At 40.2% G+C, this 17,541-nt stretch overlaps 2 protein-coding genes across 3 annotated transcripts; one reads left to right on the top strand and one right to left on the bottom strand.

The window, feature by feature from the left end:
• Positions 1-58: 58 nt before the first annotated feature.
• Positions 59-9,131, top strand: efhb (EF-hand domain family, member B). The gene is made up of 13 exons (XM_074652855.1): positions 59-306; positions 471-530; positions 1,389-1,532; positions 1,933-2,110; positions 2,360-2,470; positions 2,544-2,673; positions 2,806-2,886; positions 2,988-3,055; positions 3,166-3,320; positions 3,860-4,064; positions 4,291-4,485; positions 5,064-5,245; positions 6,322-9,131. Exons 1-13 carry the CDS (start codon positions 244-246, stop codon positions 6,466-6,468), a joined length of 1,719 nt encoding a protein of 572 aa, XP_074508956.1. The 5' UTR covers positions 59-243; the 3' UTR covers positions 6,469-9,131.
• A 3,127-nt stretch (positions 9,132-12,258) lies between these two features.
• LOC141778527 (m-AAA protease-interacting protein 1, mitochondrial) lies at positions 12,259-17,134 on the bottom strand. 2 transcript variants are annotated; one of them, XR_012596096.1, is made up of 6 exons: positions 16,575-17,134; positions 15,854-15,925; positions 15,414-15,540; positions 14,991-15,135; positions 12,452-12,572; positions 12,259-12,345 (listed from the first exon to the last, which is right to left on the bottom strand). XR_012596096.1 is itself a non-coding variant. In XM_074652854.1 (5 exons), exons 1-5 carry the CDS (start codon positions 16,980-16,982, stop codon positions 12,261-12,263), a joined length of 837 nt encoding a protein of 278 aa, XP_074508955.1. In that variant the 5' UTR covers positions 16,983-17,134. The 2 variants fall into 2 exon arrangements, 1 of the variants encoding a protein (XP_074508955.1); XM_074652854.1 differs by lacking the exon at positions 12,452-12,572 and having other exon boundaries at positions 12,261-12,345.
• Positions 17,135-17,541: the final 407 nt, after the last annotated feature.

Raw genomic sequence — 17,541 nt, 5'->3', positions numbered from 1 at the left:
CTCACTAAAAAGAGACGGAATTCCCATCAGTAGTTGCTAGGCAACGAAACTCAAAACAGGTGCACTGCACCAGCGTAGAAGACGAAATTGGTGTCGCGTAGCAACCAAGATGCTTAAAACTTTTCCCGTAGTAACTTTAACGTTAGACGATAAAAGTTAGGACGAACGTTAAACAGACAATATAAAGTCAGAAGCTTTACCTTGGTTGCCTCTGTTGCTGCTGCATGCGATATAAAGTTGAATATGACCGACGGAAATACATTTTACCTGTTGAAAGATACCTGCAGATGTACAAACATACAGAGGGTAAGTGGACTTTAAGATGCAGCAGCTAGATCATGTTGCGTTAGCTTACTGCCAGCTTAAACTTAACATTTGTGGAGCGTTTAATTATCATAAATGAACCTTTAGTCTTGGCGGATAGGCTACTGTACACACTGAATACTATCATGTTTTTCTTTCAACACCAGGCCGGGAAACTTCCACCTGTAGGAGACGATGCTAAATCCTGTTTACAAGAAGCAGAAAGGGTAAGAACATGTTGTATGTGTGTGTGTGTGTGTGTGTGTGTATGTGTGTGTGTGTGTGTGTGTGTGTGTGTGTGTGTGTGTGTGTGTGTGTGTGTGTGTGTGCGTGTGTGTGTGTGAGAGCATTTTGTTTACAGTTTGTTTGTTTATTTATTTTGCACAATTTAAGACTACACAACATGACAAAAAAAAGAATAATATACAGTGCAGGAAGAGGCAAAAAACCCACTGGGCTTATCGGAAGCCTCCAACCAGAGACAAGATTAATATAAAGAAATAATAGATAGATAGATAGATAGATAGTAACTTTATTGATCCCGAGGGAAATTCAAGTTTCCAGCATCACAGCATCCAGTGCAAAAAAATTTCGTAAAAAGGCAGTAAAAAAATTTGTAGTACAGAGTACAAAAAAATATACCACATATAAAAATACAAGGAGAAGAAGAAAACTGTTAAAAGTGAATATAGAGCAGGGTAACAGCTGTGATAAACGACTATTAAAAAAGTGAATATAGTGCAGAAGAGACTGTTAAAAGTGAATATAGTGCATTATTATCTGTCCTGCAGACCGTCCTCCTTTGATAGAGACTGACGGGTTGAGTAAGAATGGACCTGAGAATTTGTTTTAAAATAGGTCTTTTGACACTGGAATGTGGCGCTAGTTAGCTTTGCTGTTAGGTGCTGAGTGTTGCACATTTATCTATCTATGGAGTGCATTCCTTTATATTTATCTCTGGGTGCTTTTGGCACAATTGATATATGGGGTATATGGTATGAAATATAATATAAAGTAGCAGACAGCTTTGTAAATTTTGAAGGTGCATGTTCACTCTCTCTAATATCAACGTTTCTACTTTCCAGCCTCCCACCCCACCGCTGATAAGGAAGTTCCGCAACAGCATCCAACCAGAACCAGGAGCTATCAGAGTGCACCAAGGGAAGGCAAATGATCCAGATATTGCCAGCACCCTTGTTCATGGCGTCAGCACCAAATCTTCCCTCACTGTGAGTAAGCACACATACCTCCTTATGGGTTAAAGGGCAAAAAGAGGGTTTTTACTACCCCAAATTTAGTGGGTTGATATATTTTTAGATTAAAGCCATTGAATCATTTATTACTCTGCTTGGTCCTGAGATTTATTGCTCCAAAAGCTTACCCAAATCTAGGACCAAAAGTTCTTTGTTTGTTGGCATTTTAAGATGCTCCTGATACCCAATGCCTCTCAGAATGTGTAATTGTTGCTGTAGCTAATGGGTCAATTCAAGAAAAGATGTTCAGTGGCAGTTTTACTGTAGTGTGTTCAGTTTTGGCACAAGCTGACTTTGCATACAGTACACAGTTTTAAGCATACAAACACACCCAGAATATGGATATAACTTCTTCATTTTTACATGTTTCCAACAGAGCGGCAGCTTGTTAAATCCTCCACAAAAGACCTGGGTCCAGCAGAAGTTACAACATATCAGTGAAGAAGGGTACGCCTCCAATCAAAAGGCACCACTGGGCCGGTCACACAATCAGCATCGTGGACTTCCCACCTGGTATAATGACAAAACTACATATGGTGGGAAAACAGTTAGAGGTATGTGTATCGTCAAATAAGGCCACAACTGACACAATTTTTTTTTAAAAAAGAAGAAAATATTCTGTTAAGACACAAAAGCTTTAACATTAATATGCAAATAATTATCAATTTTATCCAAAAAAGTCAACCTTGTATTTATGTTACTAGTCTCCCAAAAATGTTCAGATTTTTTTAAATGTTATGTTATAGGTTTATAAATAATTATAGGGAGAGTAGGATTGAGGTGTCTCTTCTCTTTTTGTCCAGGGTTGGGTATGGGTGAGATTATTAACCCTTCGAAAACAGTGGAGGACGTGGAGAGGGAATCTGAGGAGGGACACCAGTCTTACATTCGTAGCCACAACTCCTATTTTGTTGGTAAGAAGAATGGAAAAAAATATATTATGCATAAGGCCTTTCATCACAATAAAATCACCTCGCTCTACTCCAGGTGAGCGGATTGATAGGAAGTACGACTGGAGTAACAACAGTAAAGACAGCAGCTTTGGGATCCCTACACCTCATTTCCACGACGGACGTGATGTTGGCAAAACTCTCCACTGGGTGGGGGAGACACGGAAGTAAGTGCTGAAATAAGTGGGCACAAGTGTTTTGTTGTTAATTTCCACAACACTATGTATTCATTCAGTGTATACCTAACTTAAAGGAACATAAATTGTACCTGACCCTGCGCTTGTATTATTGTACCACAGGTTTACCAGTCCAACGACTGTTTGGAAGAGATCTGGGAAATGGGAAAAGATGGAGCCACAAATTGGCAAAACCAACAGTGTGTACGTTTCTGTCACACTTCGTCTGACCAACTCCGTTACCTCTGACTATATTTTACTTACTAATGTTTAACTTTATTCTCTCATTAAACCCATCTTTTCAGGAGAGGAAATACCTTGAATCTTCCACCGGATCACACTTTTGGACTTCTCTTGCCGCCGGCTGAATTTGGTAGAGTTTATGTTAAAAAAAAATCATTCCTGTGTTACATATTGGAACATCAACAGATGTGGTGTGTCCTGAAAAAACATATATATACATTTTGTCTGCTTTCTGCACAGGTGTTGGAGAACTAATCCACGCCACGGAGCCAGCCCAGTACGTGAGAGGCCAAGACCAACAGCACAGCCTGGTCAACGCAGTGCGAATCCACCTCAAGAAGATCAATTTCGAGAACTTCCCCTCCCTGCTGCAGGCATTCAGTCATTATGACAAGGTACGTTGTTGACCAATACTTTCAATCAGCTGACCATTCAACTCACATTTAACAACAACATTTACAGTAACCTGAAAAAATACAGCAGCACTTTATTCACTTTAAGTCAACATAGCACGGTTTCTCAAACCTATGTTTTAATATCAAAGAATAATCAATGAAATCAGAGCACACAGTCCTTTCTCACAGTGGACATTTTTACTGATCATAGCAGGGAAAGCACAAAAGCAATGAATAATATTAATAAACACCCTTTTTTACATTTAGGCCCTGGCTGTGATTATTGATGTCAAAGGTTACACCAGTGTTTAACAAACAACCAATCGATTGATCAAGAAACTAATCAACAGATAAATCGACAATGAAAATAATTGCAGCCCTAAAGGCCAGGGATGTGACCCTGGTGTTAAGACATGCAATACAGTGACAGTGCTACTATAATTTTCCTATCACAGTCTCACACTTGTAAAAACATACTGCAGTCGTTGAGCCTTTCTATGTTTAACTGTTCATGTGTATCTGTTTATGTAAATCACTAGGCAGGCAAGGGAATGATTGACAAAGCGGACCTGCAGGCAGTGTGTCATCAGTTCCAGCTGGACGTGAGCAGGCCGGTTCTGGATGACCTGATGGACTACTGTGACACAGACAAGGACGGACTTATCAACTTCCTGGAGTTTGCTAACTTCCTCAACTGGAAGGACAAGATGCCCATCAACAGTCAAGAATGCATTAGGGAGAAAGGTCAGTTAAATGCATTGTAATGTATATATTTATTTACTGAGATGCTGTCCAATTATGGTAACCTTGAAGTTGGCATATTTTTCTAGAACTGCTCTGCTTCACTTTCACATTTGTATGCATTTATCCCTGCCCAGGTCTCAGGTACTGAATTACAAATGCAGTTAGATGATTTATTTGTTATGGTATTTCAGATTCAACATTTTCTATTTATTTTTTTCTCCTGCAGAGCGTCAGACCAGCACGGCTCCAGCCAACATAGAGAGGAAGCCTCCGTCCTTAATCAAGCCTGAGGACCTGGAGCCTGGTGAGCCAGGCAGCTCACTGAAGACCCTCAGGACCCTGAGGCGACCCAGGGCCAGCCCAGACCACTTCATGACCTCCTCCAACCTCATCGGGTCTGTCAGGGATCCGTCCACATCAAGTAAGTCAGAAATGGAGATGTGTGGTGACAGGTAGATAAGCATACACATTATCACACAGTGCTACATGTGTAATGGAGACTGAAGAAAAAGGACAAAATGATTTATAGGGTTGTTATTTGACTTTTTGCTTGCCTGCTTGAAACCCAACAGGTGGGATTTGTGGGTGACAACATAGTATGTTGGGAGCCAGAATGTGCACAGTACAGAAAAAGGGGGAGGTCAAAGGTGAAATAACCAAGAACCACAATATGCCGACACTCTCCCTCACATGCAGATACCGTATAATGACACAAGCATGACACGTTTGAGCTCACATTGTGGAAGACGTAAAATACTGTAAGTGAACTTATTGCAACCATTAATTCTTGTAGATGGTAAATCTCACTGCCTCATATTGTCATAGAGTCATATTAACTAAAACCTGCTTAAATGCCTTCTGGAGCATCCCATGCATTACTTTTCTTTGCTTAACAGGCTTGTTTGAAGACATTTTTACTGATGTGCAATAGTTTTATAAGCGCTAATTTAACATATTTATATTTCATTCACTCCCATCATGTGGTCTCTCTTTACATAGACAGCCGCGCCTATGGGATCCCGTCTGTACGCTCCGACCTTCCAGCTCCACGCATAAAGAGAGTCAGTGACATTACCAACTATGGCGAAACATCCACAGCTGGAGATCTTCTGCATCCATCAATTCATGCTGTTCAGGGTGTTTACGAGGAACACTTCTTCTGTCCGCGCAGCAAGAAGGAGGTACGCAGTACGCACAAGATCAGCCGTATAGTTTAATTAAAGGATCATTTTGGTATTTTTCAGCCTGGATTCAACCTATTTTCCCATGTTCTTGTGTCTAATTGACTGATGGGGACAACTCTTTTTGAAACTGGTCTAGTATTGAGGGAGAACGCTGCAGCCGCCAGCCGCTAAACAAGCTGTAATGTAATCATATGGGGCAACCTGGCACCGTCAGTTTATGTCCACTAAAAGTGCTTGTTTTCGTGACAGGCTAAGATTAAGTGTCTTTCAAAGAGGACTGCCACGGGACACCGGTGTTGTCAGAGTTTGTAGTGTTGGAGTACAGAAAGTGTAGCTTAGTATTATCTAACAGATTTTCAATGTAATCACAATAGCACACAATAAGTCACACAATAACAAACAGACTGGATCAAGGGAAAGGTAAGAAATAGGGTTTTATTTCACTGTAGGGTCTTTTCCATAATGTTGTCAGACAGTTATAATAACAATCTGAGCCCATCAGTGACAAAAACAAGCACTTTTAGTGGACGTAAGCTGACGGTGCAAGGTTGCCCCAAATGATTACACTGCAGTTTTAGCGGCTGCAGCGTTCTCCCTCAATACTGGACCATTTTCAAAAGGTGTTGTCCCCATTTGTCACTTAGACTCAAAAACATGGGAAAATATGGTTCAGATTGAAAAATACCAAAGTTATCCTTTAAATAACAAAATAAGTAAATACTCACAGTAAAAGGGATGGACCCACAGGAGAAGCCACCGTGGCAATTGCTATCCAGAGTTTTTATGGTCATGACAAATCTAGAAATGTCATAGAAATCCCTTTTTCTAGGCCTGGAAAAAAAGGTTTTGGAAAAGTCATGGAAAACAATGTTATAAATATTTTAATGCGGTTAAATGAATATCAGTTTTAAACGTGTTTAAACACACATCGGTCTCTCGCTGCTGCAGTGTGGCTTCAGTGCTGTTAGATAAAATAAATAAAAAGACAAGAATACATAAATCTCAGATATAACTTGACCATGTTTTACTTAATATGTTTTTTCATACTGACGCTCTCATCCTCCTCTTCACAGATTGCAGAGATCTTCAGGAATGTGGGTGTTGATATTTCTGAGGAGACGTTCGAGGAGGCCTGGAGGCTGGCGTCCATGAAACATCCGGCCGGGGAGGTTTGTGTCGAGGTTTTTCGTAATGTACTCAAGGAAATAAAAGCAATGTGATACGCAAGATGTTTTTACCGGCACAGTGTTGGTGTGATGGGAGTGTATTTTTGACACAATGAAGAAGAATGAATTGATTGATGGAGCAAACATTCACTTGAAGAGCATGGTAGTTGTGCTGTAAAAAAGTCATGACAAACATAATGAAAAAATGATTTTTTACACCGCCATTTTCAATAACCTCAAAGTCAAGTACAACCGTTTTTAAAGGGCAACAAAAAAGGCAGTTTTAATACAAATCACAATCTTTTTGTATTTTGTTTTCCTTTGCAAGTGGAACACTTATTTTTATACATCTAGAGCAACACAACACTTTCTGTCCTTACATTGTTGTTTATATGAACTCAGCTACTGAGGATCTGAATGAACAAAATCAGCTTTGCTTTCTTTGAAGTGATGTACTCTATGAGAACTCCCAAGAAACAATATGTTAAATTGAAATCTGTTTTTGTGCCAGTAGAGTCTATTTGAGCTGGTATGTGACTCAACTAAATACTGAGAACAACATCATCTGCACATCATTTATTTATGCTGTCACATATTCAGTTGCTATTATTCTATTCAACTGACCTAAAGGAACAGTGTGTAACATTTAGGGGGATCTCTTGGCAGAAATGGAAAATAATATTAATAAGTAGTCAGACTGCTCTCGTCTGTACCTTTTAACTGACACACACTCCGTTATGTCAGGTTTTTTCAATAGATAAGCAAATATACACGGTATGATAACCATCAATGTTAATACCGTTGTATACCACGATGTCCTAAAACCCCGAAATGAGTTAGCATTTTAGCACTTCTGGTTCCCTCAACTGAAAGTCAATGTGTTAAGAGTTTTTAGTTAGATGCCTGAAATAAGGTCTGTGGTTAACAAAAGCTTAAGAAATAAATACTCGTAGAGATATACAGTATACTCACGCTCATGCGACCGTGGTGTAGTTCGTTTAAAGCCTAACGTTGGCTTTTTACCTCTGCTGATTGCATTCACACTTCAAAAATCATAAAGTGGTGTTGATTTGACAAAACGTGTAAGTATCATAAACATTTGTTTGCCACAGATCTTATTTTCTGCAATAATCCAAAACCCAACAGAAAAATCCCACTGGCTTTTTGTTGAGGGAACCAGGGCGATGCTAACTTCCTGGCTGATCATCCCTGGAGCACTCCCCACTAGATGCTGCCAGATCTTACACACTGCACCTTTAACCTTTTATTTCACACTGTTACTTTATCGTGATTGTAGTTATGAATCTGTTGAAACAATAAATGCAGAAAAGGAACACTACATAAAACTTTAACAAAATGAACCCCTTTTTTAAATAGCTAACGTCAGATTAATCTGTTGCACCATATAAGCATCCATTACAGTTCCTGGCAAAGGTCCCACCTAAAAGAGGGTTATGTGAAGTTACATACTGTATCTGATACACTCTTATCAATATATGGACTTAGCTCTTAGTCAACATCAAGTTGCTCTCATGTGATGACATACTGGAGAACCGGACTGCTCCTTCAAGTGTATCTCCATTATGGGGAACAGCAACAAACAACTTGTTTTATGTAGTAAAGCCACCAGACTCCATTAACCATAACAGTATTTTCACCTCACAGAATACGTGAGTTGCTGGTCTACCGCTGCCTCATTGTGTGACTTTCTAACGTGGCGTGCACAGCAGCACATTGCTTAGCTTACTGTGCCAGTGCTCCTGTCTGCTTCTGCAAACTGGGAGCATGCCGACCGCCATCTAATACCAACCAGGTTCATATTTTCATGCTCATCAGCATGCAGGGAAAAGACAAAAACACACGCATTGGTGGAAAAAAGCAGAATGTGTTTATCATTCATATTAATAATTACTGTAATTGATTAAAGTTGGAGTCTGCTCTTGGTTTTGAAATCACAGATTGTGTTGAAGTAGTTTCAGTCTTGACTTGTTTTGAATCAAGCTGTCTTTGTTCTGGCCTGAATATTAATACCAGTTTCCTGTCAAAGTCTAAGTATTCATTAGTCACCACACAAAATATTAATAACATCACAAATTCAGAGATAAACATGTCAGCAAACAAAGAAGTGTTTTCCCCATTACAGATCTGTTTATAGACAATCACTGTCTCTATCAAAATGAAAAATGGAATTTCATGCACACAAACAGCTCATTTGTCATGTCAACATTTCATCTGTGTTTTATTGGAAGCAACATGTCATCTTTTGTTGGTACACCTAAGCCGCTGCGAAACAGTGTTAAATCTTTAATTGATTGCTTTGGACTTAGCAATAACAGCCGGTGTGACTCTTTCTATGCTGGTGAAAGACCTGAGTAAATACTGAGAGGTGCGTTCTCCGTACCTTATCGTATGTTCTGTCAGAGAGTATTAGATCTGATTTCCAAGCATATTTATCTTATAATTCTATTAATCAACCTTGAAATGGGAAGTCTGACAGAGATAGCACAATTAATTTATGGCTCCTTGGAGCTGAGACACATGCAGACATACAAACAGACACACAGATTTTCAAAGAGGTACGAGGAATTGTTTGCAATCTGTTTCGCTAGCCAGATTAATGAAACATCTTGGCACGCAGCCTCGACTGATGCACACGTCTGAAGATTACAAAACAGTCAAATAACTAATAAAAAAACCATTAGCTCTTTGTACATTCACCACTTGTTTTTGTTTTCTTGTTAATTTCCATTAAACTGAGTGATGCACAGGCGTGGTAAATTGTTTAATGTGCTCTCACCATATCCATGAGCATATTGACATGTGCTAAGCTAACCGCACTCATTTAATCTCATTAGGACTCGGCGAGATGCTCCACTGGAACCAAAAAACCCCCACGCAAACTTCCACAGACCACATATTACTATGCAAGGAAAATTAGAATAATCCTCGCCGTGTTTCATTATGCATGAATTAGCGGCGGCTAATGACAGAATCCTCTCTGTTTGTCAGATATGTTGTCAACATTAATAATATTGCAGCAAGCTTTAACAGAATGGGATGACACGCAGCATTCATGAGCCTGTCAGACGTGATGTCTTTGACAAGTGACACGTTTCTGGCAAATGACCGTGGGCTCAGACACAGGCTGCGTTTGAGGTAGTTAAACGGCGGGGGAATTTTCTGCTACAATTTGTCGCTCTTGCTTGCAGCATAACTATTTTCACTTGGTATAAGACTTGCGTTGTGATCTCTTGTTGATCCATAAAGTACTTTCTTGAACTTTCATGTCGCCAACAACCATGTAACAGAACATACGCCTCCTCCTGCTTACTATGGAAAATGGATTATCTTGTTGCCCGTTGCTTGTTTTGACAATACATTTACACTAATATATGTGGTCCCTTATATATTTTCATCACATGTGGCAAATACAGTCATGGAATACAAGGACTTCACTAGGGCTGACCCGAATGCTTCAAATGTTGCCATGGTAATCGACCTCCAAATCAGTATTCGAATGCTTAGATTTTTGTTATTTATATACAAGTATGTAATAATAATCACCCCATGAAATAAGGAATAATCCCACAACATTATTCGTATTCAACATTAATTATTATTATTAGTTATTCTCAGACGAATACTGCTGTTTGTTATGTGTAGAGGTGTTTGTTTGTGTACAGTAGTGCAGCTGTGGCACCGTCCCGCGTTTCCAATATCTTTGAATATTTCTCACCGAAGCTTCAAAGCCCAAATATCGAAAAAAGACGAGACTAAAATGTAGTTTAAAAAATAATAACTTTACCAAAATCTCTCTTTATTTTCATCTGCTTCCACCTTCTCTTCCTGTCTCTCTCTTTCAATCTGTCACTCACTCTCTAACACACACACACTGCAGCAGCGCTCAGTCCATCTCTGTGTCCTCAGTCCTGACATTTGTGCTACTATAATGCATAAAGTTGCGGTTTGCCGGTCTGTTCAGGTTTGGGTGGTTTATGATCGCATGTATTTGCATGTTGGACGGGCAGATTGGCCGGGTGGGTGCAACTGAACCGCGCATCACTAATGAGCGCAGACAGGAGGACTCGGAGTAACTGTAAAGCTGCATTCTTAATCATTCAACCTTTTTTTTTCATAAGATAATAATAAGATAAAATCTTATGTGCAATAAGTTTGACTAAAAAGTCATAATTATTGGTTTGGCTAGACTAGATTATTTTACTGAAATATTCCATATAATCTGATGACTAAAAAAGGACATTTGACACAGGACTAAGACTAAATGAAAAAAATAGACAAACTAAAATGTGACTAAAACTAATAAGCATTTTTATCTTAAGATTAATTCTAAATCTAAAACAGCTGCCAAAATGAACACTGTGGAGAGGATGTTGTAGTTTCTCAAGAGAGGGTTTGAAGCAAACATTCATAACGCCAGGGAAGGCCTTGCTCTTCCATAAAGTGAAACATAAGGTTCAGCCTCCCTTACCATCCCTGTAATATTTGTACAGTCCCTTAGTTTATCAGTGTAGATGAGATATGATAGATGTGGGGGGGTAGGGCAGATTTCCTGTATAAAATAAAGGGTCAAGGGTACAGTTTGGTGTTCAAGTCAATCAAGTAATTTATTGATACAACATATCGGTTTGACAAACTCAAAAGAGTTTATTCTTGACCTTATAAATATTGGTTTGAAGAAAAAAAAAAAAAATCAGGGTCCACTTAGCTTTTTCTGGAACTTTCAGCTGCATTTCATGGTCTTCCTCAGTGATAGTTTTCTCAGTTGTCATGGCGATGGCTCAGTTGTCATCATGTGACTAGGTTGTATCCGAAATTCCATACTAACATGCTATTTAGTATGCTAAAACAGTATGTGAGATTTTTTGGTATGTCTGAAATCTTAGTATGCAACGCTGGATACGGCGGCATAAATATCCCACAATGCAATGCGTTAGTGTTGACAACGTTTATAACAGACGTTGACAGACAGCTCTGTAACATCAATAACGCTTCAATTTAACTTTAAGTATAAGATTTCACTTTGCTGGGTGTAATATATATATATTTTGAAATTAGAACGTCAACAAACACGTCACATCTCGTGAACTCTGAGCTTTCAGAAACTTTCCTCTTAGGAGGTCGTGAACACCACAAGAGTTCATATGGACTCTTAAGAACACAGTGAACATGACCCCCTTTGAAGGCACCATTAGTCAGGACCATAGTTCCATTCTTACTTTAGGTCACATGGTGACAACAGAGCCATCACCATGACAACGGAGCAAACCCCATTTGTGGAGGAAGACTGAGCAGTGTGATTGAAAGCTGGTACATGGACCTGGAGTGAGGTTTATATTTTTTTGGTAACGTACTCAACAGCTATTTTTTTTTTTTTTTTTTAGCAAGAGACACTTTAAAAGTCTTCCTCCAGTGACCTCATCACTCTGTTCATATACTGTATCAAAGCTAAAACTGTTCTACAGGTGATTCAGAGGAGTTGTACAGCAGGTAGAGGACTATGACCTCATAGAACAGTCTCCTCACAAATGTTTCTTAATGTGTAAAATCACTGGAGGAGGACTTTAAACGCATCTGAGGGTCTGAGGACGACCTTCAAGTAGTGAGGTGGGATCGTTTATAAAGTTCGGAGGTCTTCAGGTGTCTGCATAGCTTCGGTCTTATGGCTCTGGGTCCCATTTCATGTGATCATAATAGACAGTTCTTCAATCTGCTGCTCGCAGATGTTCAGTTTAAAGTTGTCTTTTATGGATAGGTAAATTCAGCCAATCATTACTCCCCTGCTGTGTCCTGATGACTGACAAATGGCTTTGCCGCGTTGAGTCCAATCACTCAGCCTGTTTCCAGTGCCAGTGCCAAACAGTCTCGACCGTCCAGTCAGGAGAGGCTCCACTCGTCAGCTCTCGGTGGAATCTGGAAGGAAAGGGGCAGACGTGTTTAACAGGAGCTACGATAGTTTACCATCTAAACATAAACGCTCTAAAACTCAACTCAAACTAACTTCTGCTTCTTGTCTCACCTTGAAAACAACGAGGTGAGGATTCTAAAAATAGCTTCCTTATCCTGCCAAACTGCCTGTGTGCTAGCGTTTAGGATAACATTTGAAGTGTAACAGGCTTTCTCAGAGGGGATTTCAAGACCTGAAACAATAGGAAAGAGAATCTGGCTAACTAGATAGGTGGGCATTAGGTAGAATAGACACACCATGTGGTCCAGCAACTAACCGGATTACTGATTGGAAATGGAAAGAGGCTTTGACTGTTACATGCACTGGGAGTGAAATTATTTCCCCTTTCTGTTACAGCGGTGAATCATATCAGTGGCTCTTTACACCCAAATCGGGACAACTGAAGTGATGCAGCGACAGCATTTTACATTTACATTTTTGACAAGGTCCTTTTCAGACATAAATACGTAACATTGCTGGCTTCATCTAGCTGTTAAAGTGATGAAATTGGTGATCGTTGCGTTAATTTTGCTTCATTCAGACATGACAGGACATTTCAGGAAAGAGCCACAACAATGCTCGCACGATATCTGGCACCTGGTGCGTGAGACAGCGGAGAGTTTATTAGATATCAAGGACGAAGAGCGTTTTTTTTTTTTGTTCTCTTGCAGGATGAGAGCCTGTTTCCCAATGTCAGACAGTGATCAAGCATGGAGAAAGACAAGACGTGGTGACGGCACTTTTGTTTGCTCACACGCTGTATGTGAAGCGTTTTGCTGGATTCTCAGGATTTCATCCCTCCAGTTGGCACAAATGAAAAAAATCAAAAAATATAAAGAGGGAGGCAGCTGGTCTGATTATTCTTAAGACATAAGATTTTGTTTTTTGGACCCTCTTTTGCCCCGGTTGAGCTTCACAGACTGCCTGTGTGTCTGTTAATATTTGGAAAGTGTGCCACTGTGCCTCACTGTGAACTTCCAGAAGTATTACAGTGAATACACATCGGATCATAGGATTGTCTCAAGCTTGGCTTTTATTTACTTTTCTTCTCATCGGTGCTTCTATTAATATTTCTTACTTTAAAGTGCATTAGTGGCATTCCTCCAGTGAAATAAATGTCACTTTCCGTGTTTCCCCAAGTGAGGCATTAAATATTAGATGAACTCTCGTCCACCCACACATGACACTTTGGAACATTTCTCCAAAATTATCCTTTCCACATATATTTGAAAAACGTTTAACTCCGCACCATCAGCTTTGTGGCTCTGTTACCCACCCAACAGAAACAGACGTGCCATATGTTGGAAGGCCTGCAGGTAACTTTGAGGTTTTGCCAACATATAATTAAGTCTCTAAGTAAATATTTGTACTTTTTTTTTTTAAATTGTGAAGCAAACAGAGATTTTGGCTCATAACATCTGAGCAAATTAATGATCAAAAATTAACTTTGAGCAGAAAGAGTTCGCACACTGCATGAAATAGATTTGAACATGTCAAAGCTGAATGACGAGTTGCAAATGACGATTGCAAATCATACTTTTGGACGCATGGCATGTCTGTGCAGACAACAAGCAGTGTGGTGCAAGTTCACACTTCACTAGAGCTAGCTCAAAGTTCAGGTCACACTGGGGCTGGGCAATATATGAATATTGTATCCTGATATGAGACGAGACATCGTCTTAGATTTTGGATATCGTAATATGGCATAAGTCATGTCTTTTCCTGGTTTTAAAGGCTGCATTACAGTAAAGTGATGTAATTTTTCTGAACTTAACCAGACTGTTCTAGCTGCTCTATTATTTGCCTTTCCCCACTTCAGTCCTTATATCCACATCAATGATAATTATTTACAAAAAAAATCGCATTATGTAAATATTAGGGGTCAATCAATTAAAATATTTAATCACGATTGTCCATATTTTTAATCTGTTCAAAATGTACCTTTAAAGGGAAATTTGTCAAGTATTATATACTCTTTATAACATGGGAGTGGGCAAATATGCTGCTTTATGCAAATGTATGTATATATTTATTATTGGAAATCAATTAACAACACAAAACAATGTCATGTGATTATCATAAAGTGGGCATGTCTGGAGCGTTATTTAGCCTCCTTCGCGACAAGCTAGTATGACATGGTTGGTAGCGATGGATTCCACTACAACCTCCAAAAGATCTATTGCGTTAAAGCAGCTGTAGGTGAGACTGGAGCAAATAGGATTTAAAAAAGTTATTTTTATAAAACGGTCACTATATCCTGACAGTAGTGCATGAGACAGGTAATCTGATTAAAAAAACATGTGCCTCTGTGTCCTCCGGTGTCCTCCAATGCTTCTAATGGCATCTGCAAGATTTCACAGACCGGAGACAAACAACCACCTCCCTGGGCGCTCGCAACTACTCGCTCGCTTGTCAAGTTGACTTTTGAGACTGCGGTTGGGGATGGAACAGACGGTGGCTGATGTGTCCGCTTCTTTGCCAAGCCGTCCACACAGTGCGTGAGCGTGAGAGTTAACGACGCCCACGTTCATTAGTTGCAAACGGATATATTCGGTTCACCAAAAACACGAGCGTGTTCATGCACAACACTGACGACAAGCTGAGTGCTTACTCGTAGACTGCTGTCACTATTTTCTTCTGTGGGACGCCATCTTCACTAGAGGCCACTTTGAAGATATTTATGCCCTCGGGGTCATCGGGGCCATCATATGTCGACAGGAGATAAAACCTCATGACGACGAAGCAGAACTTTCTACCTGCAAGGAAAAACACGGAAACCAAAATTCAATAACTGAGATTATGAGTCCATGACACCTTCCTTGGGAAGAGAGAGCATGGACAGTTTTATGACCTTTGACTAATATCATTACACTCTGAATGGCAGTAGTAATTGGTTTGTTCGGGATGTGAAAGACTTCCTCTGACCATAAGGGGGACCCTGATGGAATACATGCTGTCTTGAAATCCCTTTAGTCATTCACGGTTCTCAAACCTGTACGTGTTAATGTATGAAGACTGATCGCACGGAACTCACCAAATTTATCAAAGACGACAGACACGTCTTCCGGCAGCATAAATATAATATCTTCCATTGTGACAGCGAGCTGCTGTCTCTGAGCCTCGGTGAGAGACCCGCACCTCGTCTGAACATAATCTATCATCTGAAATGACAAAAGAGATCATCATAATAAAACAAACTGACGGGGATAACTCATCATTATCCCCACAAATTGACTACTCTTGATCGTTTAACCCTTTGCGATGAATTTGGACATACATTTTTGGAGGATTTATTACATGATCATACTTCTACTCTACTACTATACTCTACATTTTTAAAATGACCACAATACCCAAAAGAGCATGCAGGTTTTCATAGTACTAGCTGGGGAAACAGTCTTGGTAAAATGTTTACTTTTCATTTGAATACATCTCCAGTTTGTGTGCATGTACGGTATGTGCATGATTTGTTACCTCATTGGACACGATCCCCTTTAGACTGTGGTATCTGCCAATGGACATCATGTTGGAGACGTGGACCAAAGCCTGGGATGGATGAGGAACAAGAAGGTGGATGATGTTAGTGCCTCATATCACGAGTAGCATCTTCCTGCAATAGAGGAGGCTGCAGTTTCAGGACCGCATTTCTAGGACCCTAGTTTTTCGCGAAGCCTACGGTCTTCAGTGTAAATGCTTGTTTATCGCTCATTGTTTCACAATTACAGCTTTCAATCATATCTTTATCAGCAGATGGAGTTTGCCCAGTTGTCATGCAATTGCAGAAGTTTGAATTTCCATTTCCCGCCCCCCAAGCACTTGAACCTCAGCTTTGAGCCATAGAGTGCTCAGAAATAATGGAAATTTTAATATTTACAAAGCCATCACAACTATGAAAACTCCATCAGCTGATGAAGACCATGTCATATGATGGAAAGCACCAGCACAGCTACTAAACAGACCTTGAGGTGAGACTGCTTTCTCAACTCAACAGGAATTACTTCTTCCTACCAGAGTTAAATAGGTCATTAATTAAGTGGCATTTGAGAATTGCAGTTGAGATACATTATCTTAAGTTTTTTAAGGTGTTTTCTGCCTTTTATATTAATAGATTATTAAATTTGAAGATAAAATAACTTTTGTCTACACCTTCTAATGTCTTTCCTAGACCTGTTGGTGCTTCTGTCAGTATAGTTACCTGCTTCACTCCTCTCTCAAACTCCACAGAGTTGATGTCTAACTCAAAGTACAGATTGGTGAGATACATGATCACTCTGCACCGGATCCATGTGATCGGATCCGGGATGCCGACCACCGACACAGCGGGCTGACCTCCGGAGCTCCCCGGCGGAGGCTCGTCTCCTCCGGGCTGTGAGCTGAACAGTCTGTGCTTCTGGCTGGCGAACACGACCCTCCGCCTGCTCAGCCTCCGGCCTGGTCCTCCGGTGAGAGGACGCACAGGACGGACACACACCCCCGCCCTCTGCCGGTGCACGGCCGGATGCTCTCTGCAGGTCGAGCCGCTCTTCCAGGCGCAGAGCCCGGCAGAGCACGCCGAGAGGCCGCCGAGCTGCCGGCCTGCAGCGAGGCTGGTGATCCGCTGCATCAGACCGAGGAGGACGCAGCGGTACCGGCTGTGTTTGAGCCTCGGACCGGGGCTGAAACAGCATGCATTGTCTGCTGTTGCCTTTGGTAACCTTACGCAACTCACCCCATGCTGTACCCAGAATCCTTCTCGACTATGATGCGACGTAAACACACATGACTGCTGCCTTCAGGTGCTGCTGGAAATGCAGGAACCATCAGATGGAGCATTTTATATATATTTTTTTCTTTTCCACTTTTTCTGCTGCTGTTTTTTATGTTGTGTTTTTTAAATATATTTTATATTACTTTAATCCAATAGCAATAGCAATACGACAGTGTAAAAATACAAGTAAACAAGTAAAATCTTACATTCAAAATCTTGCATTATGTACTTTTACTTAGGTAAAAGTACATACGTATTAAGAACAAAAAGTAAAAGTACTCATTATACAGAATTGCCCATGTCAGAATAACATATATTACTGTATTATAATTATAGATGCATCAATATAGCATTTTATATTTCTTTTTTTCTTTTCCACTTCTCTGTCTTTGGCTTTTTCTGCTGCTGTTTTTAA

Source organism: Sebastes fasciatus, chromosome 12, assembly GCF_043250625.1.
Source record: "Sebastes fasciatus isolate fSebFas1 chromosome 12, fSebFas1.pri, whole genome shotgun sequence".
Lineage (NCBI taxonomy): Eukaryota > Metazoa > Chordata > Actinopteri > Perciformes > Sebastidae > Sebastes > Sebastes fasciatus.
This window is presented reverse-complemented; position numbering and strand designations above follow the sequence as displayed.